The sequence below is a fragment of the Podarcis erhardii genome (assembly GCF_964252035.2).
Source record: "Podarcis erhardii genome assembly, chromosome: 8".
NCBI classification, from domain to species: Eukaryota; Metazoa; Chordata; class Lepidosauria; order Squamata; family Lacertidae; genus Podarcis; species Podarcis erhardii.
Genome location: NC_138499.1, coordinates 36,913,090 through 36,940,385, shown reverse-complemented (window position 1 = coordinate 36,940,385; position 27,296 = coordinate 36,913,090). Strand labels below are relative to the sequence as shown.

At 42.8% G+C, this 27,296-nt stretch overlaps 1 protein-coding gene across 1 annotated transcript in view; it reads left to right on the top strand.

Annotated features, from left to right (window-relative positions):
- The window catches only part of CLVS1 (clavesin 1), a 73,234-nt gene that overhangs the window by 26,714 nt on the left and 19,224 nt on the right, over positions 1 to 27,296 (top strand). Inside the window, exon 3 of the mRNA XM_081874622.1 lies at positions 2,608 to 2,782. Coding sequence (XP_081730748.1) covers positions 2,608 to 2,782 — 175 coding nt within the window. The remainder of the gene's footprint in view (positions 1 to 2,607; positions 2,783 to 27,296) is intronic.

Genomic DNA, 27,296 nt, shown 5'->3' with positions numbered 1-27,296 from the left:
ATTGCATATGCAAGCTTCAGGTTCATGTGCTCCCCTTTCCCTTCCCATTCTTTAGTGTGGCCTTTAGGACAAGATTAGAAGCAAAAGCTTTCAACTAACCACAGAATTTGTTTGCCTGAACTGTAAACTGTGGTTAGTGTCAACTATGTTTCATGGCAGGCAGGGAGAGCATTGCTGGATCTCAGAACTGTTCCAGGTCACACTCTTCATTAGCTTTGCTCTGTGCCCTCCTTGAATGCATTTGCCAGTCTGGAATGTGCCTTGAACTCTGATAATACTTTACCTTGATGGAGGATGAAAGATTTTGTGGGATGGTGGTAGTTAGGAACCACTGACTTTTGTGTGGCTGGACTATCGCCTATGGTAAGAGTCATATCCTTTGCCCCATCATCCATATTTGCCATATTCACTGACCACTGACATGTGGCCCCAGGAAGGGTATATATGAGGGCATGTGGCCCTTGCATTGAAAAAAGTTACCCATCCCTGGATTAGAATAACAAACCAGGATCACTAACCACTGTTTGAACACCAACCAAGGTTTGGACATAATGAGTAACTGGTGTTAGTTGAAAAGAGATGTGAAAGGCTTTGATCTTCTTGCAGCTGTGATACAGTTTAAGCAGGGATCCAACTGTGGTTTAGTGTTGCATCCATATGCAGTCACTTTCAAGCTCTACAATTCTATAAATGTAGGAAAGATACAGAGATAGCAAAGTCATAGCTGTAAATAGAGCTGCACATAATCAGGTATTATTATTATTATTATTATTATTATTATTATTATTATTATTATTATTAATTATTTCAGGTAGGTAGCTGTGTTGGTCTGATGCAGTAGAAATATATATATATAAATAAAAAAAAATGTCCAGTGGCACCTTAGAGACCAGATTCTTGCGTGCACACAAAAGCTCATATTAAGAACAAACTTAGTTGGTCTCTAAGGTGCTACTGGACTCTCTCTCTCTCTCTCTCTATATATATATATTTATACCCCACCCATCTGGCTGTGTCTCCCCAGCCACTATGGGCAGCTCCCAGCAGAATATTAATAATAATGATAAAAAGCAATAAAACATCCGTAGAGGTTCATATTGGACTACCCTAGAAGGACTAATTTCTGTGTTTTGAAAATTGGTAAAATATGCCTTAACTAAAGATTGATACAGTAGAGTATTAAGAAGAAAGGCCAAGGTCTTCAGGATAAAATGCAGGGAGTCCTAAAACAGAGTATTATAATTATCAGCAATGAAAAACGCTAGGTTATTTATCTAATCATATTAGCGATACAGAGCTACAGTTTCCACATACTTACAAGCATCAGTCAGTTTTGTATTACTTGCAACCTCACAAGGAAAGGAAAGGTCTAGGCATTGTCAGCCAGACAATTAAGAATTGTACTCAATGTACAGTGGTGGTCAGAGAAGTTAATAAGATACAAGGCTGAATTAAGAAAGAACAATTCAAAGTGTGAAAAAGATAACATGAGAGCAATTATGCACACTGATATATTATTATCACTTTTAATACTTCATATTTTCAATATCTGATATGGAAAAGCCAAAAGCCAAAAAGAAACAGAAAGATCCAAAGAAGCTCAAATAAACTAATTTGTTCCAGATAGAGGGAAGTGAAAAGATGAACAAATTGGAAATCATACAGAAGCAATATAATATGGGGTGAGAATAGGATGGGTGCTTAGCTCAAATGAAAAGAGCTTGTGAAAAGAAGGCAGAGAACAATTGGTCACTATCCCCTTTGTGGATAATAAATGCAAGAATAGGATTACATTACAGAACATAGATTTATCTTCATCATTAGGAAAGCAATGCTGCACAGCAGAATTTCTTCAGTGAGATAAACTGCCAAGTAATCTATTTGCTGGATGATTTTGAAGGATAGGTGCAGACTTTTGTTCTCCAGGAATGACTTAGGAATAATGTTGTGATTTTAAAATGTCTTAAATTTGTCAGTTCTTTATTGAATTTCTAAAAGTCTGGATTAGTTGATCAGCTCCAGCTGTCCCACCGAGGACTCATGTTTTGTGGAAAGAAGCCAGACTTTGGAAACACAAGCTGGATTATGTTTCATAGCCAGAGGAGGAACCAAGAGGGCTGGCCTGCCCATAAGGTGGGCTAAGGTAGTGCTTCAGATGGCAGAAACCCAGGAGGCAGTGCCACTGTGGGTGCCCTGCTCACCTCTCTACCTCCCCTGCTGGTAGAGAAGCAGCGCTGGCTTCCAGTGAGATCTCACCAAGCTCTGCAAGATCTCACAAGTTCACACTAGAACCTGTCACTAACACCATTGCTTTGTGGGTGCTTCAGTAAGAGTGAAGTGGTGGAGGCAGCAAGTTGGTGGGGGCACGTTCCTTCCTCATCTCAGGTGGTGAAGCAGAACCAGCACCATTTTCTTTGAGAAATGTTTATTGGAATATTTTGAAATATCTGCCGTTTCAGAAAACATTAATCCAAATCATGAAATGTTGCTTCTTTCACCAGAAAAATATTAATAATTTTACTCATTCATTCATTCATTCATTCATTCATTGCTTGTGATTTGTTGATAACTACAATTATTTTCTCCTCTCTTTTATTCCATCCCTAGGAATTCTTTCATAGACATTTTACGGGCTATTCTGCTGTCCTTAGAAGTTCTCATTGAAGACCAAGAGCTTCAGATAAATGGCTTCGTTCTAATTATAGACTGGAGTAATTTCTCCTTCAAGCAAGCTTCCAAATTAACACCTTCTATCCTCAAACTGGCCATTGAAGGGTTACAGGTATGTGGAATGGGGATATTGTATACACGATGCCCTGTGAATAATGTATCGTCAGGGTGGGTACCAGGAGCTGGTCAGTAATAACACACACGGTGTCAGTGAAGTTGACTCCTTATTCAAAGAAACATGCAGCTCAGGTGGACAGGCCTAGTGAACAAGGCAACTCTTCCCAGTAGATCTTGCCCCAATGAGGCAGTTGGGAGGACTGAAGGTCCTCACCTTTCCACAGTTGCCTAAGCCTCCTCCTCCCCCAGGTCCTTTCCAAGCAATCTGAGACTCCAGCAATGTGTCTGTCTCTGCTCCATCCTCTTCATACCTCTACTGATCCTGGGAGACCAAGGGGTGGGGGATCTGGTTGCAGCAGACAGGGAGACCCCTGGCTTCTTCAACAGCCTGTCTGATCCCTGCCCCTTGGCCCCACCCCTCCTCTCCACCCTCTGCTTCTGCCTTTGATTCTGGACTGCTCTCTGCCACAGCCACTTCCTGCTCACTAAACCCTGTTATGTCTTCAGCTTCCAAAACTTCCTCCTCCCACCTCTGCTCCCACCTCTGTTCCTTCTTCTCTCTACGAACACTCAGCATCATCCCACCTCCACTCCCCAGGCTCTGAGCCTTCTTCCCCTGGGGGCTCCCTTGCCAGTCAATGACATGTGGGTATGCTGATTGCTGGAGACGTATTTTATATAGCATGGAGAGAGGAAGGAAAAATCAGTAAGAAAAGAATAATCATTTGAGTAAATGAGCTTTAAGCCAGTCAGAATTCCAAATGTTTGTTTATTGCTTTCATTTAAATGGTGAGCTATTCTTACCACAGGCCTGTCCTACTTACTGCAGCAATTAAGAATAATGTTTAGAGATTTGTGATTTAATCCACATGATACTTCCTGGAGATTAAAAACTTACAACATCTGCCTGATGAAACACATGCCAAACACATGCGGGGCCTATGCATATGTACTGAATGTGGATTAATAAGCCCCCAGAGACACAGCTGAGCACCAGACACTTTGCCTGCATAGCCAAAAGCCCAGTTGTGTGTGTGTTTGTGTGTTAGTTAATACAGACTATTAAAATCAGAGCAGAATAGGGTATGTTGCTAATGTCTGAAGCGGGAGATTTATGGGCAAACTGAAAATACTGGGACTAGATCTTGTGGTTTATACCTCACCTCAGGTTTGATCTCTAAAATGGGTTCCACTACTGTATTTATTTGTTTTTTGTAGGGAATTTTTCTCAGTGTGGAATTTAAGTTTGAATGTGTACATTTGCTTCTGAATAGGCATGAATAGAAATGTTCTGTAAGTTTTCCATAGCAAAGCATGACCCAATGAGCTCTGCTCACCCATGGGGATGGTAATAATAATAATAATAATATTGATTATTTGTAACCTGCCTATCTGGCTGGGTTTCCCCAGCTACTCTGGGCGGCTCGCAACAGAATATTAAAAACACTTTAAAACAACATTAAAAACTTCCCTAAACAGAGTTGCCTTCAGATGTCTTCTAAAAGTCAGATAGTTGTTTATTTCCTTGACATCTGATAGCAGGGCATTTCACAGGGCGGGCACCACTACCAAGAAGGCCCTCTGCCTGGTTCCCTGTAGCCTCATTTCTTGCAGTGAGGGAACAGCCAGAAGGCCTTGGACCTCAGTGTCCAAGCTGAACGATGGGGGTGGAGACGCTCCTTCAGGTATACTGGGACGAGGCCGTTTAGGGCTTTAAAGGTCAGCACCCATTGCCCTCCAGATATTGTTGAACTCCAGCTCCCATCAGCCCCAAACAACATGGCCAGGAATGATGGGAGTTGTAGACCAATATCTGGAAGGGTACAGGCTGCCAACTCTGATGTAGAGCTATCTACTCAGCCTGGGAACAAAGACTAAATTCCGGGATTGATTGTATTTTGGAATGTGGATGCCTTTCAAGCGCCAAGAAACGTCAGCAAGGGCTAAGGAAGTGAAACACACCAGGTCATCTCCTGTGTATAGTGTAAGCAGAAATAGTGTACTTATTTCCTAAATTTTGTACACTGCTTGATTGTAAAAGCCCGCTTACAAAAAGAATAAAACAGTAAAATTACTGGCAAAAACAGTTTAAAACAACCATTTGTAATATTTGAAAAGATTAAAATCAGCTATAAACTAACAATAGATTAAAACACACACCAGCATTCTACATATCTGGGTAGGCTTGTTTAGCAGGCACCAAAAAGAGGGCAGTGAAGGCACCTGCTAGATGTCAATAGGAAGAAAGTTCCAAAGTGTATGCCAACCCCACTACCCATAAAGGTGATATTTGGTTCAGGATGCATGTTAATGTGAACTTAGGTAATGCACACTTCCTGAAATGTAGCCATCCTCCAAAATGCACACTGCTTTGAATTCAAGTCCAAAATATGCATGTAAATGCATATATAAGGGGGAAATGTGCTTAAAAATGGATATACTAGTAGAAAATGACATATACAAATGCACTATATTATGGAAGATTACTTGGGGGGAAATTGGTATACTGGGCATTAAAACGTTGCAGAAATATGTTGTATTTCTAAAAATGTAAACTGATCCAATGCTTGTATTGAGCTTTGAAGGTAACTCAAGATGTTATAGCAAGCGATAGGTTTGAATTTATTATTACAACCTCTCTTGGCTTCAGACAATGGAATAGCTAAGACTCTGCTTTATTGGTTAAGTGCTCTCACATCATAATAGGCAATTACCTGGAAGTACTACTATTCAAGACCTTTACACTAAGAAATTCACTTTCTTTTGATGTTTAGAATTCTATGTTTCCAGAATAACTTTTCCTAGCTGTTTATAGAAGTCAACAAAATGCTTATTTATTCATTACATTTTCAACTATTTATAGGCAGTCCCATAACAGAAAATCCCCTCAGTTTTTTTTTCAAAAGAAAACAAGAAAATTATTAAAGACCACAGTAGACAAAATGTAGGGAATAATAAGACACCAATTAGGATCAAAGCAGATAAATTCAAAGCAGAGAGTCAATGACTAAAATCTACAGGCCGTAAACGATAATAACAGCCACAATGTAAATTAAAATGGAGAACAAAAAGGGTTTCCCTGGGGCCAAAAAGGCATAAGAGGAGGTGCCAGACAAAGCTCTTGGGTGATCTTGGTGGGGTGCCATCACGGCCCCCCCTCCCCGCCCACGCTGGGTGCCATGCCCCCGGGACGCACGCCAGCCCCACCCCCGCCTGCTCTCCACCCCCCAGTGCCGGAGCATGAGGCTCTGCCACTGGAGATGGCATTCCACAAATGGGAGCCACTACTGAAAAGGTCCTTTTACCACCAAGGGCCATAGATTATGTCAAGCTACAGATGGGAAGTGGTGACTCTTCAGGTACTGAGGTCCCAACAAGGAAGGGCTTTCAAGGGGAAAAGACCGAACAGCACTTTTAATTGGGCCTGTAAATGAACTCGTAGTCAGTGAAGATGGCAAAATACTGGCATAATATGTTTATATCAGTTTGCATCCATGTTCTGCTTGAACTGAAATTTCTGGACTATTTTCAAATGCAACTGCATGTGCAATGGGTTGTGAGAGGAATAGTTCACTAACTGTCAAGTTAGGTAGTAGCTGGCCTCACAAACTAGGCTGGTAGAATGCAATTCAAGCTACAGAGGTCACTTGTGTCTCTACTGGCAGAGATGGATCATTAAGTACCCTCAAATTACAAACCTAACTAATCCTTTAGGTGGAGTACATCCCCTCCAGAACAGGATTTATTTGTTTTATTTATTAACTTTATATACAGTGGTACCTCGGGTTACAAACACTTCAGGTTACATACGCTTCAGGTTACAGACTCTGCTAACCCAGAAATAGTATCTCAGGTTAAGAACTTTGCTTCAGGATGAGAACAGATATCGTGCTCCGATGGCACAGCAGCAGCAGGAGGCCCCATTAGCTAAAGTGGTGCTTCAGGTTAAGAACAGTTTCAGGTTAAGTACGGACCTCCGGAACAAATTAAGTACTTAACCTGAGGTACCACTGTACTGCCCTTCTTCTGAACATCTCAGGAAGGTTTGCAAGATAAAAATACAGGATAAATAAATAGATAAAACAAACACAAAATGAAATAATAACTCCCCCTCCCACAAACACATTTAAAAGGCCATAGAATATTAAATAGCCAAAGGCCTGGTTGAACACCATTCATCTAGGCAGATAAACCTCCCATTAACACTACCTCATTCTTGCTTGGACTGAGCTTCAGGTTTTGGGCCCTCATCGAATCTATTACTGCAGCTAGTAAAAGACTAGCACTTCTACTTCCTCAACTGGCTTTGATGAAAAAGAGAAATTGTGTTTGGTGGCATCCACATACCACTAATACCACACACCAAATCTGGATCATTCCATTCAGTGTTCAACATAGCTACTAGGAATGACATAGACACTAGACAGGATCAGGCCATTCTCTGAATGGAGAGATGTAGAAAGTGGAATCCCTCAAGGACTGGTACTGAGAAACTTTTTCACAAATGACCTACAGTTTGGAGTGAGCAGTGAGGTGGCCAAGTTTGCTGATGGTACTAAATTGTTCAGGGTAATTGAAACAAAAAGAGTTTGTATGAAGAGCTCCCAAAGGACCCCTGAGTGAACGGTTGATAAAATGGCAAATGCAATTCAATGTACTGTTCAAGGGGAGGCAATTCCAAAGGGTGGGTGCCACCACACAAAAGGCTTGATTCTTACATTATGTAAAATGGAAATCCTGATAATATCTGAAGGAAGCCCTCAGCTGTGCTGTACATAAGGAGTGAGATAATTTTTTAGGTATTGGAATGTGTCCTTTTGGTCCTCCCTCCTCATGTTTCTGGAATATAACATGCCTATGTCTTTTTTAAAAAAGCTGGCTGTGTTCAGAGAATTCTATACATTTCAGATGTTCCATATGAGCCTCACATTACTAGGTTCATTATCAGAGCAACTTGGTTAACTCGTTTGAAAGCAAACTATTTGAAACTACTATCAGACAAATATATCTAATCAGTCACAGTGTTGCTCATTGCAATCCATTTCTCTGCCTACAGCAGGGGTCAGCAAACTTTTTCAGCAGGGGGCCAATCCACTGTCCCTCAGACCTTGTGGGGGGCTGGACTATTTTTTGGGGGGGGGGAATGAACAAATTCCTTTGCCCCACAAATAACCCAGAGATGCATTTTAAATAAAAGGACACCTTCTACTCATGTAAAAACACGCTGATTCCCAGAACGTCTGTGGGCTGGATTTAGAAGGCAATTGGGCCGGATCCAGCCCCCAGACCTTAGTTTGCCTACCCATGGCCTACAGAGTCCATTCTATACAGATATATATCTTTTGCATGCATAAGTTTCAAGAAGATATCCTAAGTATTCTGAAATATTTGTTTGCTATGTCAGCATTGTTTCAAAGCTTTTCTGAAGCCAGTTGTACTGAAGAGCTAAACGTAGACTTGAAACTAGTTAAAGCTATTGTGGAGAGTGTTGTGGTACCAGCTGAAACAAGGTCAGTTTGACATATTCCCCAGACACTTGAGCCGTCTGTTTCCAGCAGCTGTTGTGTTGTAAGGTAGAGTGGAGCTCTCTCTGAGCTGTCAGTCAAAGTGACCTTTGAAAGGAAACTAAGGATCAACTCTTTATGTAGAGAATAAAGGAGTAGGAACAGACTTTGTTTTCACCAAGAGAAGGTCCATGTTGGTTATCCATCTGCCATTGCATGGAACCAAGATGAAACGAAGAAAAAAAAAGAAAAGATTTCAGACAATAGATTTGCTTTTGTTCCTTGGAGATTGGGGCAGACTACTTAGAAAATTTGCACACACTCTCAAACACACAGCCCTGATCCTAGGCTGAATATGTGTGGAACATAATTCAGGATCACAAATTTAATTGCTGAATTTTAACAAAATTCTACCTCATCCTCTTTCCCCAGCTTAGGTGCTTACTACCACTTGGCAAGTTAGTGGACACCAACAGTAACTCTTCTGCTGGCTCTTTTACTTGAGAAAGCACATGCACACCATTTGAATGGCAATGCCCATTGGGGGGGGGACCCCCCAAAAATATTTTATTGGTGGTGGCAGAGGGACCTCAGAAGCTCCTATGCTTCTGAGGAAGACCATTCAAACAGTTTTTCCTGTGAAAAGGTCAAACTTTCATTTCCCTCTTTCCTACTTTATCACTTTCTTCCAAAGCTGTATTTGAAAATGCCCATTGGCACAATTGTATAGAATTATACAAGAGAACTGTTAATATAAAAGAATAAATCGTTTAATGAAGCCCAATTCAGATTAATACCTGTGGTCTAACCTGATTAGCTTATTACATAAATCTAATGCTTCCAGTCTATTAGAAATGCTGTGTGAATATTAATGAGAGTCCTGAGGTATTTGAACAGAAAGAACAACAATTTTTTTTGTAGTTTTCAAGAATCAGAAAGTTATGATTTGGTTACTTTTGCAAGGGCATTTGTTAACAATATCAATAAACCTGCAAAAATCAGAGGTCATTTTCAAGCTTGCAACTCTACCATGTAGAGGTGAATCTCAGCATTAATTTGTAACATGCATGTTTACGGGGAGTCGACTCTGGAAAATGGCTGTAGTGCATCTTTGGGGACAGCCTTCATGTCAAAAATAAAAATGCTTACACATGAAAGTGTGTTGCTGATATCAGGCACACACTTAACTCATTCAATGTCAAATCCCATAAAAATATTAAGTGCTATTTTTCACGGTAAGGAGGTGCTGGAACTCACTGTGATCACCCTCCCTTGTTCTCTTATAATGGTAATGGCAGCCCCTAAGAGGTGCCAGAACCGAGTTCCTGCAAGTTCTGGCTGAAAAAAAGCCCTGAAAATATCCACACCTGATCTCATGATCCCCTTTGAGCAACTTGTGTGTTTGTAGCACAGACATTTATTTTAACCAGGATGCAGATTTGGCATCTGTACTGGGATCCACAGAAGCCCTGGAGGAAAGCTACAGCTCCCAAGAGTATGTGGCACCCTTGGTGTTCCAGGCACCCAAAAAGAGAGGAATCTTCTTTCTTCCTGCAGCAACAACCATCAAGTAAATATATTGTTACATACCAGACCAATCTACACAGAGCAGTACATGACATTTCAGTGGGTCCTTGTGCTCACTCAGGGTTTGTGTTTTCTTCAGAAAACCAGGCACAACAGAGACTGTAGTGTCTTTAAGATATATGGTTTTATTTACATGTATATACAACATGAGCCTCAGCACCTCAAAACACACCAGCTTATTCCACAGTAGCAGCATCAGAATCCTTTGCTCTGCTGAGCACATCCAATGTTCATCATACTCAGACTAGACCTGTTGAATTGAACGAGCATGATTATCATAGGTCCGTTGATTTCAGTGGGTGTCTTTTGAGTAAAACTTAGTTGCATACAGTCCTGTGCTTTTGAATGTGCAAATATGAAATGAATACATTGGGAGTCTTGTGACCGCTATGCTGACTTTCTACTTGCCGGGAACTCTTGTTCCCCAAGGAAGCATTCAAAAGTGGCATATCCCATTTTACCACTTCACTTCGTTCTGATACATATGTGGGCTCAGCTTTATGCTGCCAGATAAATGTTTTCAGGTGTAACAGTGAACCATGCCTCCAATTTAAATTCTGGAAGTGGGGTGGTAGGGAACCCTGTGCTTGAGCTATAAGAAGTTTTGGAATCACTGTTTTGAAGAAGGCGTAAAAGTCTTGCATTTCTCACATGACACAAAATGAGCAGTCTTGCGCACACACCCTTTAAAGGCAAAAGCGTCATGGAGCAGAACGGTTCGTGCCACCACTATTTCTTTAAACCATCAAATTATGCAGATTTCCTCCTGTTGAGGTATTAAATATTAATAAGCTTCCTGTCAGGAGACAGCACTTGAAGGAAATTTATGGCAGTTTGCTTTGCCAAAGGCCCAGGAAAACATACTGTTTTGTGTGTTTTATTGCTGTACCTGTCACTTTCTCAACATAATATTTCAGTGCTTAAGTACTACTCTTAAGTGTTCCTTTCTAAAAGGTTGACACCTTCCAAGGGCTTCTCTTTACGCATAAACTGTTGAGAGAGAGAGGACATTTGAATGTTGAAAATTTATAATTTTTAAATGACAAAGGGAAAATAAAGGTGCACACAAATTAAGATGATTTAAAAAAATTATAGCTCAGCCTACACCCCCTCATCAATGGCTGCTAAAAATATAATATTCTACAATGCTTGTGGAAACCATATGGCAAGCAGCCATTAGGGAGACCATCCCTGTCAAACCCACTCAGCCCAGGTCAGAGGAAAGTGTATCCTCATGGACCATGTTTTACTGATCCTAACTACTGATAGCTCAGTCAGTAGAGCATGAGGCTTTTAATCTGGGTCGTGGGTTTGAGCCCCACAATGGGCAAAAGATTCCTGCATTGCAGGGGGTTGGTATAGATGGCCCTCATGGTCTCTTCCAACTCTACAGTTCTGTGATTCTTTGAAATCCTCCTATATGTCTAATGAAATCTTTGCTTGAGTCAGAATTCCAGAATTTTGCTCCTGAGATGAGATGAAATGCTAATGGGATTTCTAATGCTAATGGGGTAGCAGACATTCGCATAACATTTTCCAAATGTCACTCCAATCAGTTTCCAGATTAGTCAATGTTATTGAATAAGAACAGCTTTGTGTTTTATGTTTGCTAAAGCTAAGGATTACACTGAAACTTCTTCAGGCCATAAGGCATTTGTTTCATTCACTCCTCCACTCCCTCGCAGCCTGGATTTCATTTCATGCCTGGCATATTTTAAACATTTCCCCATCCGTTGCCCAACAACTGACTTATATTATTGGGGAGCAAGGGGAGGGGAGCCTTTTATCAGCCTGAGGACCACATTCCCCTGTGGGCAGCCTTCCAGACGTGGCTGTGGTGAGAGGCAAACATGGAGGGAACCTTTGTACAAGTGACAGCACCCAGGTGTTGAGATAGACAAGTTTGCACTAAATAGCCTTCAGGATAAGGCTGTCAGTGACTACTACTGATGACTAAATTATACCTCCATGGTCGGAGTTATCCTGATCATGGAGGTATAGTAGCCTCTGAATGCCAATGGCTGGCCTGGGGAACAATAGCATGAGAGCACCATTTCCCTTCTGTCTTGTTAGTGGGCTTCCTTGAGGCATCTGGTTGGCTGCTACAGGGTATAGGTTGCCGTGACTACATAAGCCTTTGATCTGAACCAGCAGGACATCACTGCAGCGGCGTAGCATGGGTTGTCAGCACCCGGGGCAAGGCAAGTAATTTGCGCCCCCTAACCCGGGGCAAGGCAAGTAATTTGCACCCCCTAACCTGGGGCAAGGCAAGTAATTTGCGCCCCCTAACCCGGGGCAAGGCAAGTAATTTGCGCCCCTAACCCCTAACCTGCCGCCGCTGCCAGCTTCTTCTTGCTGCTGCCTGGGCTGGGGTATTTACGGTAACATAGCCACGGCGACGGCGGGTCCGTGTCAGGTGATCTGAGGCGAGTTGCCGCTGGCGCTGCCACCCAAACGACGCCGCTTGCCCGGAGGAGGAGGAGGGCAGAGAGGCGAGGAAAATGCAACATGGCCCAGCAGCTGCAGCAGCAGCGGTGGCAGCGGGGCTGTGAGGAGGGGCTGTCTGGCGCGCCCTCCGCGGCCTTGATGCGCGGGGACCGCGGGGAGCGCTGAGAGCCGCTGCCTGCCGGACGCCTTCAGCCCGGATGCGCGCACAGCTCGTTGGTTCCGCGAGACATGGGGCTCTGCTACAGCCTGCGCCCGAGGCTCTTCGGCGACTCCGGAGGCAGCAAGCGCGCCCCCCCAGATGTTGCGCCCGGTGCGGCCGGCCCCCCCTGCACCCCCCACGCTACGCCACTGCATCTCTGTGACCAGAGTGCATCCTCTTCAGTCTCATCAGATGCCTAGCCCTAACCTTGCTAAGGCCTTGACTTGTTTCCCACCTCATTGAGGCTTTGATGTGTGGTGAAGAAAGGGTGCAACAAGAGAGAAGTCCAGTGCCTTCTCCCTCACAAATTGTCTATGTGCACTTCTAGTCTGCCTGCACACTCTGCCCTTGTGCACACAACTGCTGCTACTTACATGCTCATGATCCACAGATGCTATGATTAAATTGAGGCCACATGGATCAAAGTCCTGAAGCAGAATTCCTAATAAAATTGGAAGATGGGATAAGATGACTGTGGTGGGAAAATGTTCACTCTCTTTTGACTGGGAGAACCATATTCATGACCATGCCCTCTGCGCTGTTGGTTTCAAGAGTGGATTGAATTTTCCTTATAATTTATGAATGGGTGGCCACAGAATTGCTTAGCTCTGGCATTTGTTCTAAATGGATAATAGCTTCTTTTTACCATTGATCCAGTGAGGATAGATCTGTTTGCCACGGGACATTTGTTGTCCACAGTGTCCTTTCCCTTTGCTTTGAAGGTTAGTATGCGTCATACATGATAGGAATATGAAACTTCTGTATTTGATGGGCAAAAAGAAAGAAAGGCTAATAAGGGGAAATATTCCTAAATCAGAATGAGGTAAAAGTGGATCTCCAAAATATTTATAATAAACGAATTATTGCCTTTATAACCCACCTTTCCTTTCAGGAGCTCAGTATGACACACATGGTTCCCCTCCTCATTTTTTCCCTCACAACAGTGCCAGCAGTGATTGGCCCAAGATCTCCCAGTGAACTTCATGGCTGAGTGGGTGTGCTGTAGAATGGACATACAAAGTAAATAGCCTTAAGTAATTTAGTTCCTAAGGGAAATTGTGTGCTTTTAATGCTTAAAAGGAGGTAGTGAGGAAAACCTTTCTTCTAAATACCACTGGATCTTCTGAGGCACTCTGATCACCACTGAGGAAAATGAAGCTACAGAGCTCAATGCAGTAATAAAGTAGATATAAAAGAAAATTGTATATTAGATAGCCAAGTCATGCCCAGAATATTAGTTCTGTGGGAAATCACTAATGTCTTCAGTGGATATTTGTTTCTAGGACCCTAGACTATGTCACTGGGTAAATTTGCGCATTTCTGTATAGAGTGTTACCTTTGTTTAGGCACAGCTTAGTTTACGAACAAGTTGGATTAAGAATGCTGCAAACCCAGAAGTAGGTGTTTTGGTTTGTGAACTTTGCCTTGGAAGCAGAACATATTCTGTTTCCTGTTGAGTGTGTTCCATTTGTAAATTGAGTCCCCCACGGCTATGGGAAAGCACGCCTTGGTTTAAGAATGCTTTGGTTTAAGAACGGACTTCCGGAATGCATTAAGTTCGTAAAGCAAGGTACCACAGGGAAAAGCAGTATATTTGCAAGAAGAAGAAGAAGAAGGAGCAATGTAAAAACAGAGCATATTCTTAGTTCTTAGGGTCCTGGTTTAATTGAGTTCACCCAGACTAGAAAGAGCTTGCTGGTTGTACAGCTGTTGTACAGTTCACTGTAGTATCACTGCTGGATCTGACTCTGGTGGTCTCCCTGCCTGCACAATCCTCTCTTGTGGACTTCAGGCAATACAAGATCAGCCTTCAGTGTCATTTCCATTTCAATGGATGATTATTTTGTTCTTCCCAAGGCTGAAACAGAGTGTAGGTGGCATTTATAATATACTTTCTGGATGCTACATTTGTTTCCCTAGAGACAGAGCTCAAAAACAGAAACCAAAAAAGGGGTAAAGTTCTTCAAGAGCATTTGCTACTCTCTTTTCATCAAGATCCTGCACAGGCAGTACATTAAAATGCTCTAATAATGCCGCATTTCCCCATACAAAATAACAAGGCCTTCTCTTTATAAAGATGTACTTGAGAAGGGGTTGCAGTGTGTAGGCGGCAAAGAGCAGCCTGCCATTGTTCTGCTGCGATGGCACCTTGAAAAGGAACTGCCCAAATGGTAGCGTAACCATAATTGTTTCTTCCTTCTCAAATAACTTTTGGATAAAATTGGTTCAATTTAAAGATAAAGCAATAGCTCCACAACAATACAAACTCTACTGCAGAAGCAGAAAATAGAAAGAAAATTGTGTCACACAAACAACAGGGTCGTTTGGTCTGTTATATTTAACATTAATAATCTGCCAGATAAGGGGCTTCCCCTTCATGTGAAGACAGGCTCAGGTGGATTGAGCAGACGAGACCAGCAGTGGGTCCAAAGGTCAAGAAGGTGGTTTCTGAACATCCTGAAGAGGAAAGTGAGGGGCAGGTGGGAACCTGGAAAGATAGCCCATCTAGGAGAAGGGAAATTCTGCTGCATTGCAGGATATCTTCGGAAGAAGAAAAGGCCAAGGAGTAAACCCCACACAAATTTGGAGTGGAGTCCCTAAGGCAGTTGGATGGCATCTTGTATTCTGGCAACTCCTGCAGCCAAGCTGATGCCAATCATATCACCCAACAAATAAAATGCTTTAAATGTCTGATTTCAACCTGTCACTGAAAAGATTGCAGTGTTTGTAGGGACCAGTTTTATTTCTGTGGCAAGAATAGTTAATCTGCGGCCTTCAATATGTTGTTTGACTCCAACCAGCCCCAACCAGCATGGTGATGGGACTTCTAGCCCAACACCTGAAAGGCCTCAGCTTTCCCCCACACTTGCTCTTTGGGAAAGGGAATTCCATAGCTACAAAATAAATGGGTATTAAAGCCACAGCCAATGAGATAATTTGCTAGTGGGAAGTGGTGGCAAGCTGAAAGGAAAGAAGAATTACCACCCTGATCTGTTCCTATTAGGAGGCAGTGATGGATGCCTGGTTTGTCTCAGTACCAAGCAAGCATGTAATTGCTGACTTACCAGATTCCTCTTGCACAGGCTGCTACTGGTAGTGGAGATGATTGTCAGGGATAGACAGATCAGGTCCATGCCACTATCACATGAGTTTATAAATACATATTTCAATACCTATATCTCAACCTATTTTCTCCCAAAAGACCTATTTCTTAATGTATCGTGTTTCTGTTTTTGAGCCAAATCTGCACCAGAGCATCTGGGAAAGCTGGTGGAAACTAAGTTCTGATCTGCACATTAGTCTGAGAGATGCAGATCAGATCAGATCAGAAATTCACAAATTTTCTTTCCCCAAGCAGTCCAACTACATGAGGATTGCAGGGAGCTGGAAATATCAGGTCTGTGTGAGGTTCCTCTGTGTAGTGAACTATCTGAATTTCAGCTTGGAACGTCTTCTTGTCAGTGGACCATTTCAGGCTATGGACTATTTCCTTTGGCTGGCTATTGGACCTTCCTAGGAAAGGCTACAGAGACTTCATGTCTGAAATGAGACCTTGTCGGAGTAGTTGGGCAGCCTTGGCCTAGCTTTCAGACTGCCAATAGAGATAGTCATGGATGGACTGGAGGTGAGGCAACGAATCAAGCAGATGAGGGTTAAAGGACCAGAGGCAATTGGAATGCCAGAACCCAGCAGGAATTACAAGGCAGAAATTGAGGACAGAAGAAGATGCAAATCCACAACACATTTCCAAGATGGAGAAAGAAATCATTGGATGGTGGAACGGACTCCCTCAGGTGGTGACTCTTCTACATTGGAGGTTTTAAAACAGAGATTGGATGGCCATCTGTCAAGATTCTTTAACTGTGATTCCTGCATTGCAGGGGATTGGACTTGATGAGCCTTGAAGTCCCTTGTAACTCTACAATTCTATGTTCCTAACTTTTGTGGGCACCACACACACTCGGCAAGCATACCCTGCAACCTATTATATTGGCTCCAATGGGATGTATCTGTCAAGCCTAATTTTGGGCGATAGACCTGGACACTCAGGATGCTAGAGAAGACCTCTGTGGGGCACATGTGTGCCTGCAGGCACCATATTAATAACCCCTGTTACAGTAGGTTCTTGTTCTATTAAGTGTCCTTAAAAAAAGTTTATCTAATTCATTGCAAAGTCATTTCTGAGTCAGAAAAGGGAATGAGTCATACTGTTCAATTGCATCAGCTACATGGTTCTTTGAGTATGCACAGTTACTTTGGTGAAAGATTAAGGTCACTGCATATGGTTGCCAACAGCTCCAAAATGATTCTAAGACCAAACAACCAGAAAGTACCCGCTGCATACTTATCTGATGCATTTGATGCTTTGTATTTTTGCCTTCAACTTTTAAGCTAAGAGAAAGAGCTGGGTTCTTTGACCAGTAGTTTTGTTCATCAACCTGAATGTTGATATGAATATTGGGCACACTTTTTTTGTTTAACGAAACATTGGAGATGTGATTGCAAAGGTGGCATAGTTACTCACTGGCATTTTGAATGGGCAAAAGGGTGTGTGCCTAAGTCCGAATACCAGATGCCTTCATTTGTTAATATGTCATGTTTATTTGTTCAAGAGAAAGTTGACCACAAAAATGACACATGTCCAGGAACATTGGGGTAGACAAGAACCAGGGAATCAAAAGGGAACATTGACAACAGAGGTAATGTTCAGATTAAACTAAAAAGGCAAAAAGTTATACAGTGGTACCTCGGGTTACATACGCTTCAGGTTACATACGCTTCAGGTTACAGACTCCGCTAAACCAGAAATAGTGCTTCATGTTAAGAACTTTGCTTCAGGATGAGAACAGAAATCGTGCTCCGGTGGTGCGGCGGCAGCGGGAGGCCCCATTAGCTAAAGTGGTGCTTCAGGTTAAGAACAGTTTCAGGTTAAGTACGGACCTCCGGAACAAATTAAGTACTTAACCTGAGGTACCACTGTAAATATATTTAATGCTTTCCATTCCCCTCAGTTTATTTCCTGTCCACTTCCTAGTGGTTAATCAATAGTAAGTGTGCCTATACACACACACACACACACACACACACACACACACACACACATACTATCTCTCTCTCTCTCTCTCTCTCTCTCACACACACACACACACACACACACACACACACACACACACCTGTTTGTGCTGCCTGGCAGTTGCTGTCTTTTGCTGAGGCCCAATGAAAGCATGGGTGCTTGCTCTCCTGTTTCCACCCCCATGACCTCTTGGAATATTGAATAACAATCATGTATAACCATTTATTTTTTGACCAGCCACCACAAAATTGTTCCTGCTGCTGCTCAGGAATTCTAAGAAATTAAAAAACCATTGCAGTTTTGAAAGGCACAGACAAAAACCTGCTCCTTGATTTGGTTACCATATCTTTAAAAGTGTCCAAATGCATAGCGAACAGTCAAAATATATAGTAGATGCTGATTTGATATTGTTCTGCAAATGTCAGTGAAAAGGAGCACGTAGTTTTCCGAGTTCTAAACAAATGCTCAAAGGTTGTGGTACATGAATACAGCAATCAGAGGGAATGGTCAAACAGTGTATGATTTACCAGCATGGAGTGCATATTAGCAGCTTGCCAGTGCCCCATCTGCAATCATGCTAAGAGGTGTGAGAAGAGGGAAGGGAAGAGATACTGATGTCACAAAAGCAGTAAGGATGGTGTGTATATTGGCAGACTTGCTGCAGTTTTCTCTTCTGAACTTTCTATGATGAAAATTCATCGGGGGGGGGATTTCTTGAAGATAGACTAATACCAGCCTAATAACTTACCCCCCATGTAAAACCTTCACACTGTGGAACAGTGTGAACCAAGATGTGTGAGGTGGAATTCACTGAGTCCCTTCTCCAACCTGGTTACTTTCAGATTTTGGGTTACAGCTCCCATCAGTCTCAACCAGTACAGCCAATGGCCAGGGATGAAGGGACTTGCAGTCCAAAACATCTGAAGGCCATCAGCAGGGGAAGTCTTCCCTGAGTGATGCCGTCCACTTCCAGTACTGAAAGGAAGGTATAGGAAGGCACCTTCCCTCTGTCTATTGCTATGCCATCACCACTGGAAGTCTTATCAGTTGAATGGCCAGCATTGTAACTGCAACTACAAGCACAGTAAGGAGCTGTCAAGTTTATACATCCATATTAAACATCATAGCAAAGGGTGGAAATGGAATCATATCATAGCACACTAGTCACAGTGAGCCTCTCCTTGCAGACATTTCAAGCAGGTTCTAAATCTCTGCCTGAAATTTTCACTGCAAAGGGACAGGTTGTTCTTCTAGTGTCCAAACACAAGTCATGCCATTGGGTTATGAAGGTGAATTTTGTTATAATGATGGAACACAGCTTGCTGTCCTCTGCCTCTCAGAGGAGTCAAAGGGCTCAGAAGAATGTTCCTCTCTTTGCAATATGAAAGAACCCAGGATATTGCTTATTACCACAGGGATTTCTTTTGCTAAAAGCATAACTTTCTACATTTCAGAAAGACAGGATTTCAGGCATCACTGTTCAGTGTACCTCTTTCTGTTGTAAATTACAGAGGGGTGATGGTGTTAGAGTTCCTCTAGAATAGATGACCTATTTATTGAGCACTCATCACTTGTACAAAGGTTGGATTATGTTTGGTTTTTATTCTGATTCGTTTGTGGGGAGTTTATATGACAACCAGCATTCATCCTGATTTGCTTTGGGGTGTTTAGATGTCTTTCTGTTAATCATTCGCTCATTTTCAGGGCATTTCCCCATGACTTTTCTATCTTCCAAAAGGCTCTTTCTTTTTTGAAGCACCAGGGCAACAAAACACTTTAACCTACTTTTGTGGTGTGAGCCTCAGTTTCCAGGTATGCACTTGAATCTTCCCACAAAATCAGGAGGCTCCCTCTGTCAGTTTCAGCAAGACAACAAGGAATCCTGGGTCATCTTAACATCTAACAAAGTTATTGTGAGCTTAGCTGAAGACATTTTGCTGCTTAAAGCAGAGCAGCATTCGCCTATGCCTATGCCCATGTCAATGTACATAGTACTTCAGGCTAGCCAAGTTATTTGGGGAAGTGGGGCAGAAAATTTCACATGCACCTCTCTTCCTTCTTGTAAATGCAACTACCACCACAAACCGATACTACTACATATAGATCACAATTGGCTGCTCTTTCATGACATTCAAAATTAGTTGTTCTTCTCTGCCTAATGGTAGAGCTGGCCCTGACAGGGTTAAGATATCATGCATCAGACTCCAATACATCATATGCATGAAGTTTTTCCTACATGGGTGAGCAGAGCTACCCTTAGTAGAGAGAAAGAACAATATTTTTAAAATAATGAGACAAGGTGGCCATGCAGTAGAAACAGATAGCTGTAGGTGTCATAAAATTCTGCAGCACACAAAGACAGAATCCAGTCCAATCAATAGATGATCTAATCTGCCAGGGTGTGGCCCATTTCCAGCTAGTGGCCACTGGTGATGAATTGGCATAGAAAGTTCAATAGTATACACACCAAAGGAGGATAGTAAACTAAGCACACCCAGGATTTGCTGAGACCAAGCTCTGATGCTGTCCATATTGAAGCCAAGTTGGAGTGAGAGCAGAATTTAGTACATGGGAAGCTTGGTATAAGTCTGATCATTGGACCATTCAGCCCAGTATCTTCAGGGACTGGCAGCTCATCAGGGCTTCAAACAGAATAAAAGCATGTGCTCTACCATGGAGTTAGAGCCATTCCCTAAGAAATGATGCTTCCTGTCCTTACTCTCATATCTTCAAGATGGATACTTTCAGCTCTCTGGGGTGGAAGAGGTTTGGAAGGGTCTTGCATATTAGGCAGTAGTTTAAAGATTGAAGCCACCACTGCTTAGTAGGGCAAACACTTCCCTGTGTGCATATAAATGTAAATACCATGTAAATAGCAGCGTTTGCACATCTGGACACCTGATCTAGCCAGCTTCCCCATACACATGTAACTGGGTGTTCAAAAATTGTGTGCACGTATGTAGGGTATCTGCATATTTCCTATTTATCACCCAAGTTTCTTGCAGCAATCATTTAGAGCTGCTGATTTTTTTTGCTCTGTCCCCTCCCCCCCCCCCCAGTTTGGTTGGCACAGAATGGTTCAGATGAATTTCTATTTAACTTGAATCAATTTGCCCATGAGTATGTAGTTCAATTAATTCTGAATGTAATGGATTACTACACAAGCCCCATTCCATCAGTCAATACTGTATAATGCGTGTGCACGAACCAAGAAGAGGCGGAGAGAGACTGTTGCTTTTAAGTCAGCCGGCTTTTGTGAAATGAAAGGCAAGTGCCACTAGGCCTTCCATAATTATGTTTTGTTTTGTTGTACTTATCTATGTTAACCAAAGCTAGGGGCATTTATCCTCTCTGTGACATTTTGGGAGAAGTCCCTGGCTGCTCACTTTCCCATGCTTGGATGTACAGATACTGCCAAGCCCAGGGTCATGAAAATGCACAATAGAAGTGGCATAGAAATGGCATGGATCCCCTTGATAACATGCCTCAAGGGCACAGTGCATTTTGAAAGAGACTCGCAAATGACCAAGAAAGCATTTTAAACACAGCTTTTGCTTTTATCCTTCCAGTTGCTTGCAAAATGTGACCCCTCGTTGGTTGTGCACCTTTATTCTTTCTCTGTCTCAACCTGGTTGCTACTCTTTGCACCAGGGTCTCAAGGCTGGTGCACCCCAGATGTTATTGGACTACAGCTCCCATCAGCCCCAAGCAAAGTGGCCGGTGGTCTGGGGTGGTGTCAGTTGGAGTCCAAGAACATCTGGAGTACTCCCTGTCAGCTACTTTGTATCTTGGGGTTGTTAATCACCAATGTACCAAAATGTTATTACCATCAGGTAAGAATTGGATTGGCTCTGTCGGTGTGCTTGTGCAGCCCTGACCTCAGAGCCACCTGTCCCTACCTTTGGATCATTCTAGGGAACAGCAGTAACACTGCTTTTCTTTGGGGTGGAGGGGGTATTTGGTGCCAGCCATTTCTAGTTATGTGGCAACATAAATGAGTATAAAAGTAGGATTGAAATGTGAATGCATGAACAGTGGATTGAACTAAAATGAATTTTTTTTAGAACAACAACAACAACAACCAAAACGTAATTTGGGCATCAAATCAGCCTCAGGAGATTCGGTCTATTGATTACACCCTTCCTGTTAATTTAACAGAGAACAAGATACAGTACATGGTAGCTGTGGAAATGTCTCTTCCCTTTCCACACTAATACTTTTCTCCTTGTCCTTAATGCTGCACAATACAAGATGACAGAGCAAACAAGGAGTAAATTAGAAAAGCAAAATCGGCTCCAGGGTTGTTGGTATTCCCTGGATAGTCTGGTTTGGCTTAGAAATGTCACTTCTCTGAGATAATTATCTGCTGCTGGTCTGATGACTTTAAATGAGCAATGGAAAGCTAATAGGTTACAATGACCCTGAAGCTTACTAGCTTGCAGACATTGTGAGGTTAAAATTAAAAGAAGACTCGAGATCCTGAATCAACAGTAGCATTCATTTCACAGCCTTGTCTGAATGAGAACAATGAAGGTAGCCATCGTTCCCAGATGATGTGGTTTCCAGCTCTATAATTCTGTTAGGAAGCCTAAGAAGAAGAGACCTGCTGGATCAACCTATCTGGTTCAGCTTCCTGTTCTTGCAGTGGCCCACCAGAACCAGGACCTAAGTGCATCAGGACTTCTGTTCCCCAGCAGCTGATATTGAGAGAAATGTCTCCTCCATTGCTGTTGGCAGCACACAGAGTAACCCTTTTAAAACCATTCAGGTTGGTGGCCGTTAGTGAAGGCAACAGTGGAGAATATTCAGAATGGATTTTTTTTTCTGCAACACCATTTCAGGTTGTGCATCTCTCAAGCATGAGCCTTACTTCTAAAGGAGTGCCTTTGACATTGTTTTGTATATTGGCCTTGGTCTATGTGTCCTTGAATACAAGGATATGTACCGGAGGATCTGTGTGATTGTAACTGCTACATCTGGTGCTCAGAAGCATACTGCCTCTGACTGTGGAGGTTAAAAAAAATATGTACTGCTGAAACAGAACCTAAATGTTGGTGGGGTCACGTTCTTTTCTGAATACCAGTTTCTGGAAAGCTCAGGAGGGGAGAGTGCTCTTGTGCTCAGGTCTTGCTTGCCAGTTTCCCACAGGCATCTGATTGGCCACTGTGAAAACAGGTAGCTGGACTAGATGGGCCACTGCCCCATCTAGCAAGCTCTTCTTGTGTTCTCTCTCTCCCCCCCCCCGCCTTTTCTTCTCCACTCACTGGGCTGCCAGGAAATATCCCTTATGCTAGAGATCTGAACTGATCGCTTGCAGACACCTTTCTGATATACAGTATTTTATTTTTGAGATTTTAATACCACTTTTGGGCCTAACAAAGGCCCACAAGAATGAAAGAACCAAACCAAACACCACCTAGTTACAAAAATTAAAACCAAAACCTTGAAAACCCAAAGTGGCAGAGTTAAATCTTCTCATATATATTAAAAGCGATTAGTCACACAGAATAAGAAAGTTTCCACTGCCTGCCAAAATGGCACCAGGAATTGGGGTAGGGCTAGGCTCATCTCCTTCAGCTGGATGATCCACCAGCAGAGGGCTGACACGGAAAAAGCCACACCTCACATTCCCACCAACAAAACTTATTTTGCTGGTAGGTGATTTTACAGGCTCTCTGTAAATGACCCCCCCCCACCTCTGGGCAGGGTTGTATAGAGGAGTCTGTCTTCCAGATATCCTAACTTAAGTCATTTAGGGCTTTATTGGCAAACACTTCTCCCTTTTCCTCCTTCCATTCCTCCTCCCATTATCTCCCTGACATTCCCCGCCTCTCCCTCTAGGCTCCCCCCCCCACCGTGAAATTAGGTCAAGGCCTACATTTTCTCCACCCCTGATGTAGAGAGCTCCAAATTGGCACACTTAGCATTATATATATATATACACACAGTATATATGATTTCTAGAGAGAGCTATAGAAATCTCAAGGCTATGATTTATTTTGATGGATCATAAAATAGGACACTGTTATTTTGCAAAGGCAGATCAAAACTTCCTGAGCAAGTACTTTGGCTCTGCAACTCACTTTATTTAACTCATCTGTCAACTGTAAAATAAACAGAATGCCTGGACGTCTCATTATATTGCAAGAATGATTATGAGAAACAATTGTTAATTGCTCAGTTTATTATGTACTGAACACAACAAGAAAACAAACACAGTGGAAAAATCTATAGGGTGTTTCTGCTAAAGGATTAAAAATGATAATTCCCTGGTGCAGGCCAACTTACCGTATTTTTCGCTCTATAACACGCACCTGACCATAACACGCACATCGTTTTTAGAGGAGGAAAACAAGGGAAAAAACATTCTGAATGAAACAGTGGATGTATCATTTTTGGGCTTCATGCTGTGGCCACAGACATGTGATCTGATGGTGAATTTGGGGTGACCCAATGCCAAAATCCTGAGAATTCCTGTGGATCCATGCTTTGTAACCACGTTTTTGCACCATTGCAGCCCCAGGCAACAGTGGGTGCGTGATTTTTTTGGTGCAGGCTGTGGCCATGAACATGCTATGTGATCTGATGGTGAATTTGGGGTGACCCAATGCAAAGATCCTGAGAATCCCTGTGGATCCATGCTTTTTAACCACGTTTTTGCACCATTGCAGCCCCAGGCAACAGTGGGTGCGTGATATTTTTGGTGCAGGCTGTAGCCATGGACATGCTATGTGATCTGATGGTGAATTTGGGGTGACCCAATGCAAGGATCCTGAGAATCCCTGTGGATCCATGCTTTTTAACCACGTTTTTGCACCATTGCAGCCCCAGGCAACAGTGGGTGCGTGATTTTTTTGGTGCAGGCTGTAGCCATGGACATGCTGTGTGATCTGATGGTGAATTTGGGGTGACCCAATGCAAAGATCCTGAGGATCCATGTGGATCCATGCTTTTTAACCACGTTTTTGCACCATTGCAGCCCTAGGCAACAGTGGGTGCGTGATTTGGGGGGGGGGGCAGGCTGTAGCCATGGACATGCTATGTGATCTGATGGTGAATTTGGGGTGACCCAATGCAAAGATCCTGAGGATCCATGTGGATCTATGCTTTGTAACCACATTTTAAGTGGGGAGCGAAGGAAAAACAAAGAAGGGACATTAGAGGGGTGTGCAGAGAAGCAGCTGGCTAAGAATGCAGGAGAGGGATTTAACCGGTTGGAGGAAAGAAAGGCAAAAGTTTTCCCCCACCCAAGCCAGCCAGCCATCTCTCTCTCTCTCTCTCTCTCTCTCTCCCCCTCTCCCCCTCTCCCCCTCCCTCCCTCCCTCCCTCCCTCCCTCCCTCCCTCCCTCCCTCCCTCCCTCCCCCTCTCTCTCTCCCTCCCCCTCCCCCCTCTCTCTCTCCCTTCCCCCCTCTCTCTCCCTCTCCCCCAGCAGCACCGGAGCTTGCCTGGAGGGGAGGGGCTTTCCCTGCTCTTTGTTCCGTTTCAGCAAACACAGCAACGAAACAGAGGAGGGTGGGCAGTAAGACCCTGAGGCAGAATGCAGGAAAGCAGCCGCTTCCTCTTTTCAGTTTTCCCTTCTCCGTGAAGCGCCGCGATTTGATTTTTGCCTGGCGATTTGATTTTTGCCTGATTTTTCGGCTCCAGGGACCACACATTCGCTCTATAACACGCACAGACATTTCCCCTTCCTTTTTAGGAGAAAAAATCTGCGTGTTATAGAGGGAAAAATACGGTATTCCAGCTGAGTTTATGAAGTGGAAAAATAACTTAACACAGATTCTGCTATAGCTCTCTATTATTTAATCTGTTTTCTAAGCGAGGAGCGAGATTGAAGATAGCGGTTATGCTTGGAGACTAGCAAAGTGAAAATTCAGTTCTGAGTACTGATTTTAGTTCTGACTACTACGATTTTTTTAATGGACAGATGCTTCCAGATTGTCAGCACTGAACTATGCCAGCTACAATCACCTAACCAACTAACCTAGGGTGTCAAAAATGAACCCAGGCTCAAAATGGTGTAGGATTCTTTTCTCAGTGTAATTAGAAGCTGTTACTATTACATCTGCAGCACTGGTTCATATAGGGATACAGAGACTGTATATACTGGTTCATATAGGGATACAGAGGGATTTATTCGACAGCTAGATTTCACTCTTGGTCTGAACGTTTCCGACTTGCTGCCTCACTTTGGGTGCAAGCCAAGGTATGTAGGTTTACATTGGAGTCACGCTATATTTTTTAAAGTGACATGCTGTGCAATGTTAAGTTTTTACAGGGGAGGGAATCCAGCTCTCGGCAGAAATTTTAGGCTAAAACTAGTCATATTATTGTTTATTACTGTTTATTATTATTATTATTAATCACATCGTACACACACACATCTCAAGGTGATGTGCAAGAAAAACAATTTAGAAAAACACCCCAAAGTGCAGATATATTTAAAACAAAAACATGAACGTATACCGAAGTATCCTGTTCAAAATGGCAGTCTTGTGACACCTATAAACAAATTCATTTGTATCCTGGATTTGCCCTTTTAAATGGCAAGGTACCAGCTCAACTGCACCACCAGGTCCTGCCCCTGTAGAGCAAAGCTCCAGCCTGCATTGTTTGGCAGCAAACTGGAGCTTGAAAATAAACCTGCTGACAGAAAAAGTTTGGGTCTGGGGCAATTGCTCACATTACTGCAAGTGATTCTTGTGCTGTTCTTTACACAAATGGACTTCATGCACATAAAGAATGGCACAGGGATTTACTGGGCCAAGGAGGAACAATCTAGAAATGTTTTATCACCACATGTCCTGGAAATAAATCAGCTGGGACCAAGGCAGTCAGCATGCACTGGAATCATATGGCGGCAAGTGAATCCACTAACCAAGAGGAACTTTTTGAGAAACTGTATGGATATAATACAGGCATAGGCAAACTCGGCCCTCCAGATGTTGTGGGACTACAACTCCCATTGTCCCTGACCACTGGTCCTGTTAGCTTGGGATGATGAGAGTTGTAGTCCCAAAACGTCTGGAGGGCTGAGTTTGCCTATGCCGGATATAACACTTAGTAGCCTTGGAAAGCCATAAATTCTTAAATGAAAAGATTGCATGTTGTGTTTAAAGGCAAGAAGCTTTGCCTTTCATGTTTTGTGTGTTGAGCAAGACAGTCTTTGGGGATTTAAATATTTCAATTTGTGATTTTAATGCCTTCCTAAATATAGAAGAACTTTAATCTTTAAAAGTTATTGTTTCGATTGCATTGGATCTTAGAGGATGGTAACTTTATCACTGTTATACTAATACAAGCGGTATTGCACTGCGGCATTTCCTGGGAATATGCTTCAATCATTAACGCTTCAGTTAGCAATTTTGCTTTGCAAAGGCTACAGCACAGGAAGAAAAGGTTAAATGCCCCCTCCGTGTGGACTGCCATCTGCTTGGGGTCAGGCCCACCTTCAGCTGCTAATTAAAAATTGAACAACATCACCAAACAACACATTTAACCCAGTCTGTTGCTTGGCCCTAAATAGTTTTGGTTCAGCTATACTATTGTCGATTTTGTTCAGGGGCCATCTGAAGATGCAATAAGTATACTGGCTCTAATGCAGCTTTTAAGAAATGACTTTCTTGCTTTGCATGTTAGTATCTTTAGCATTTGGCAACAAAGATGCATTAGGCTTCCGCAACATGCTTCTACAAGAAA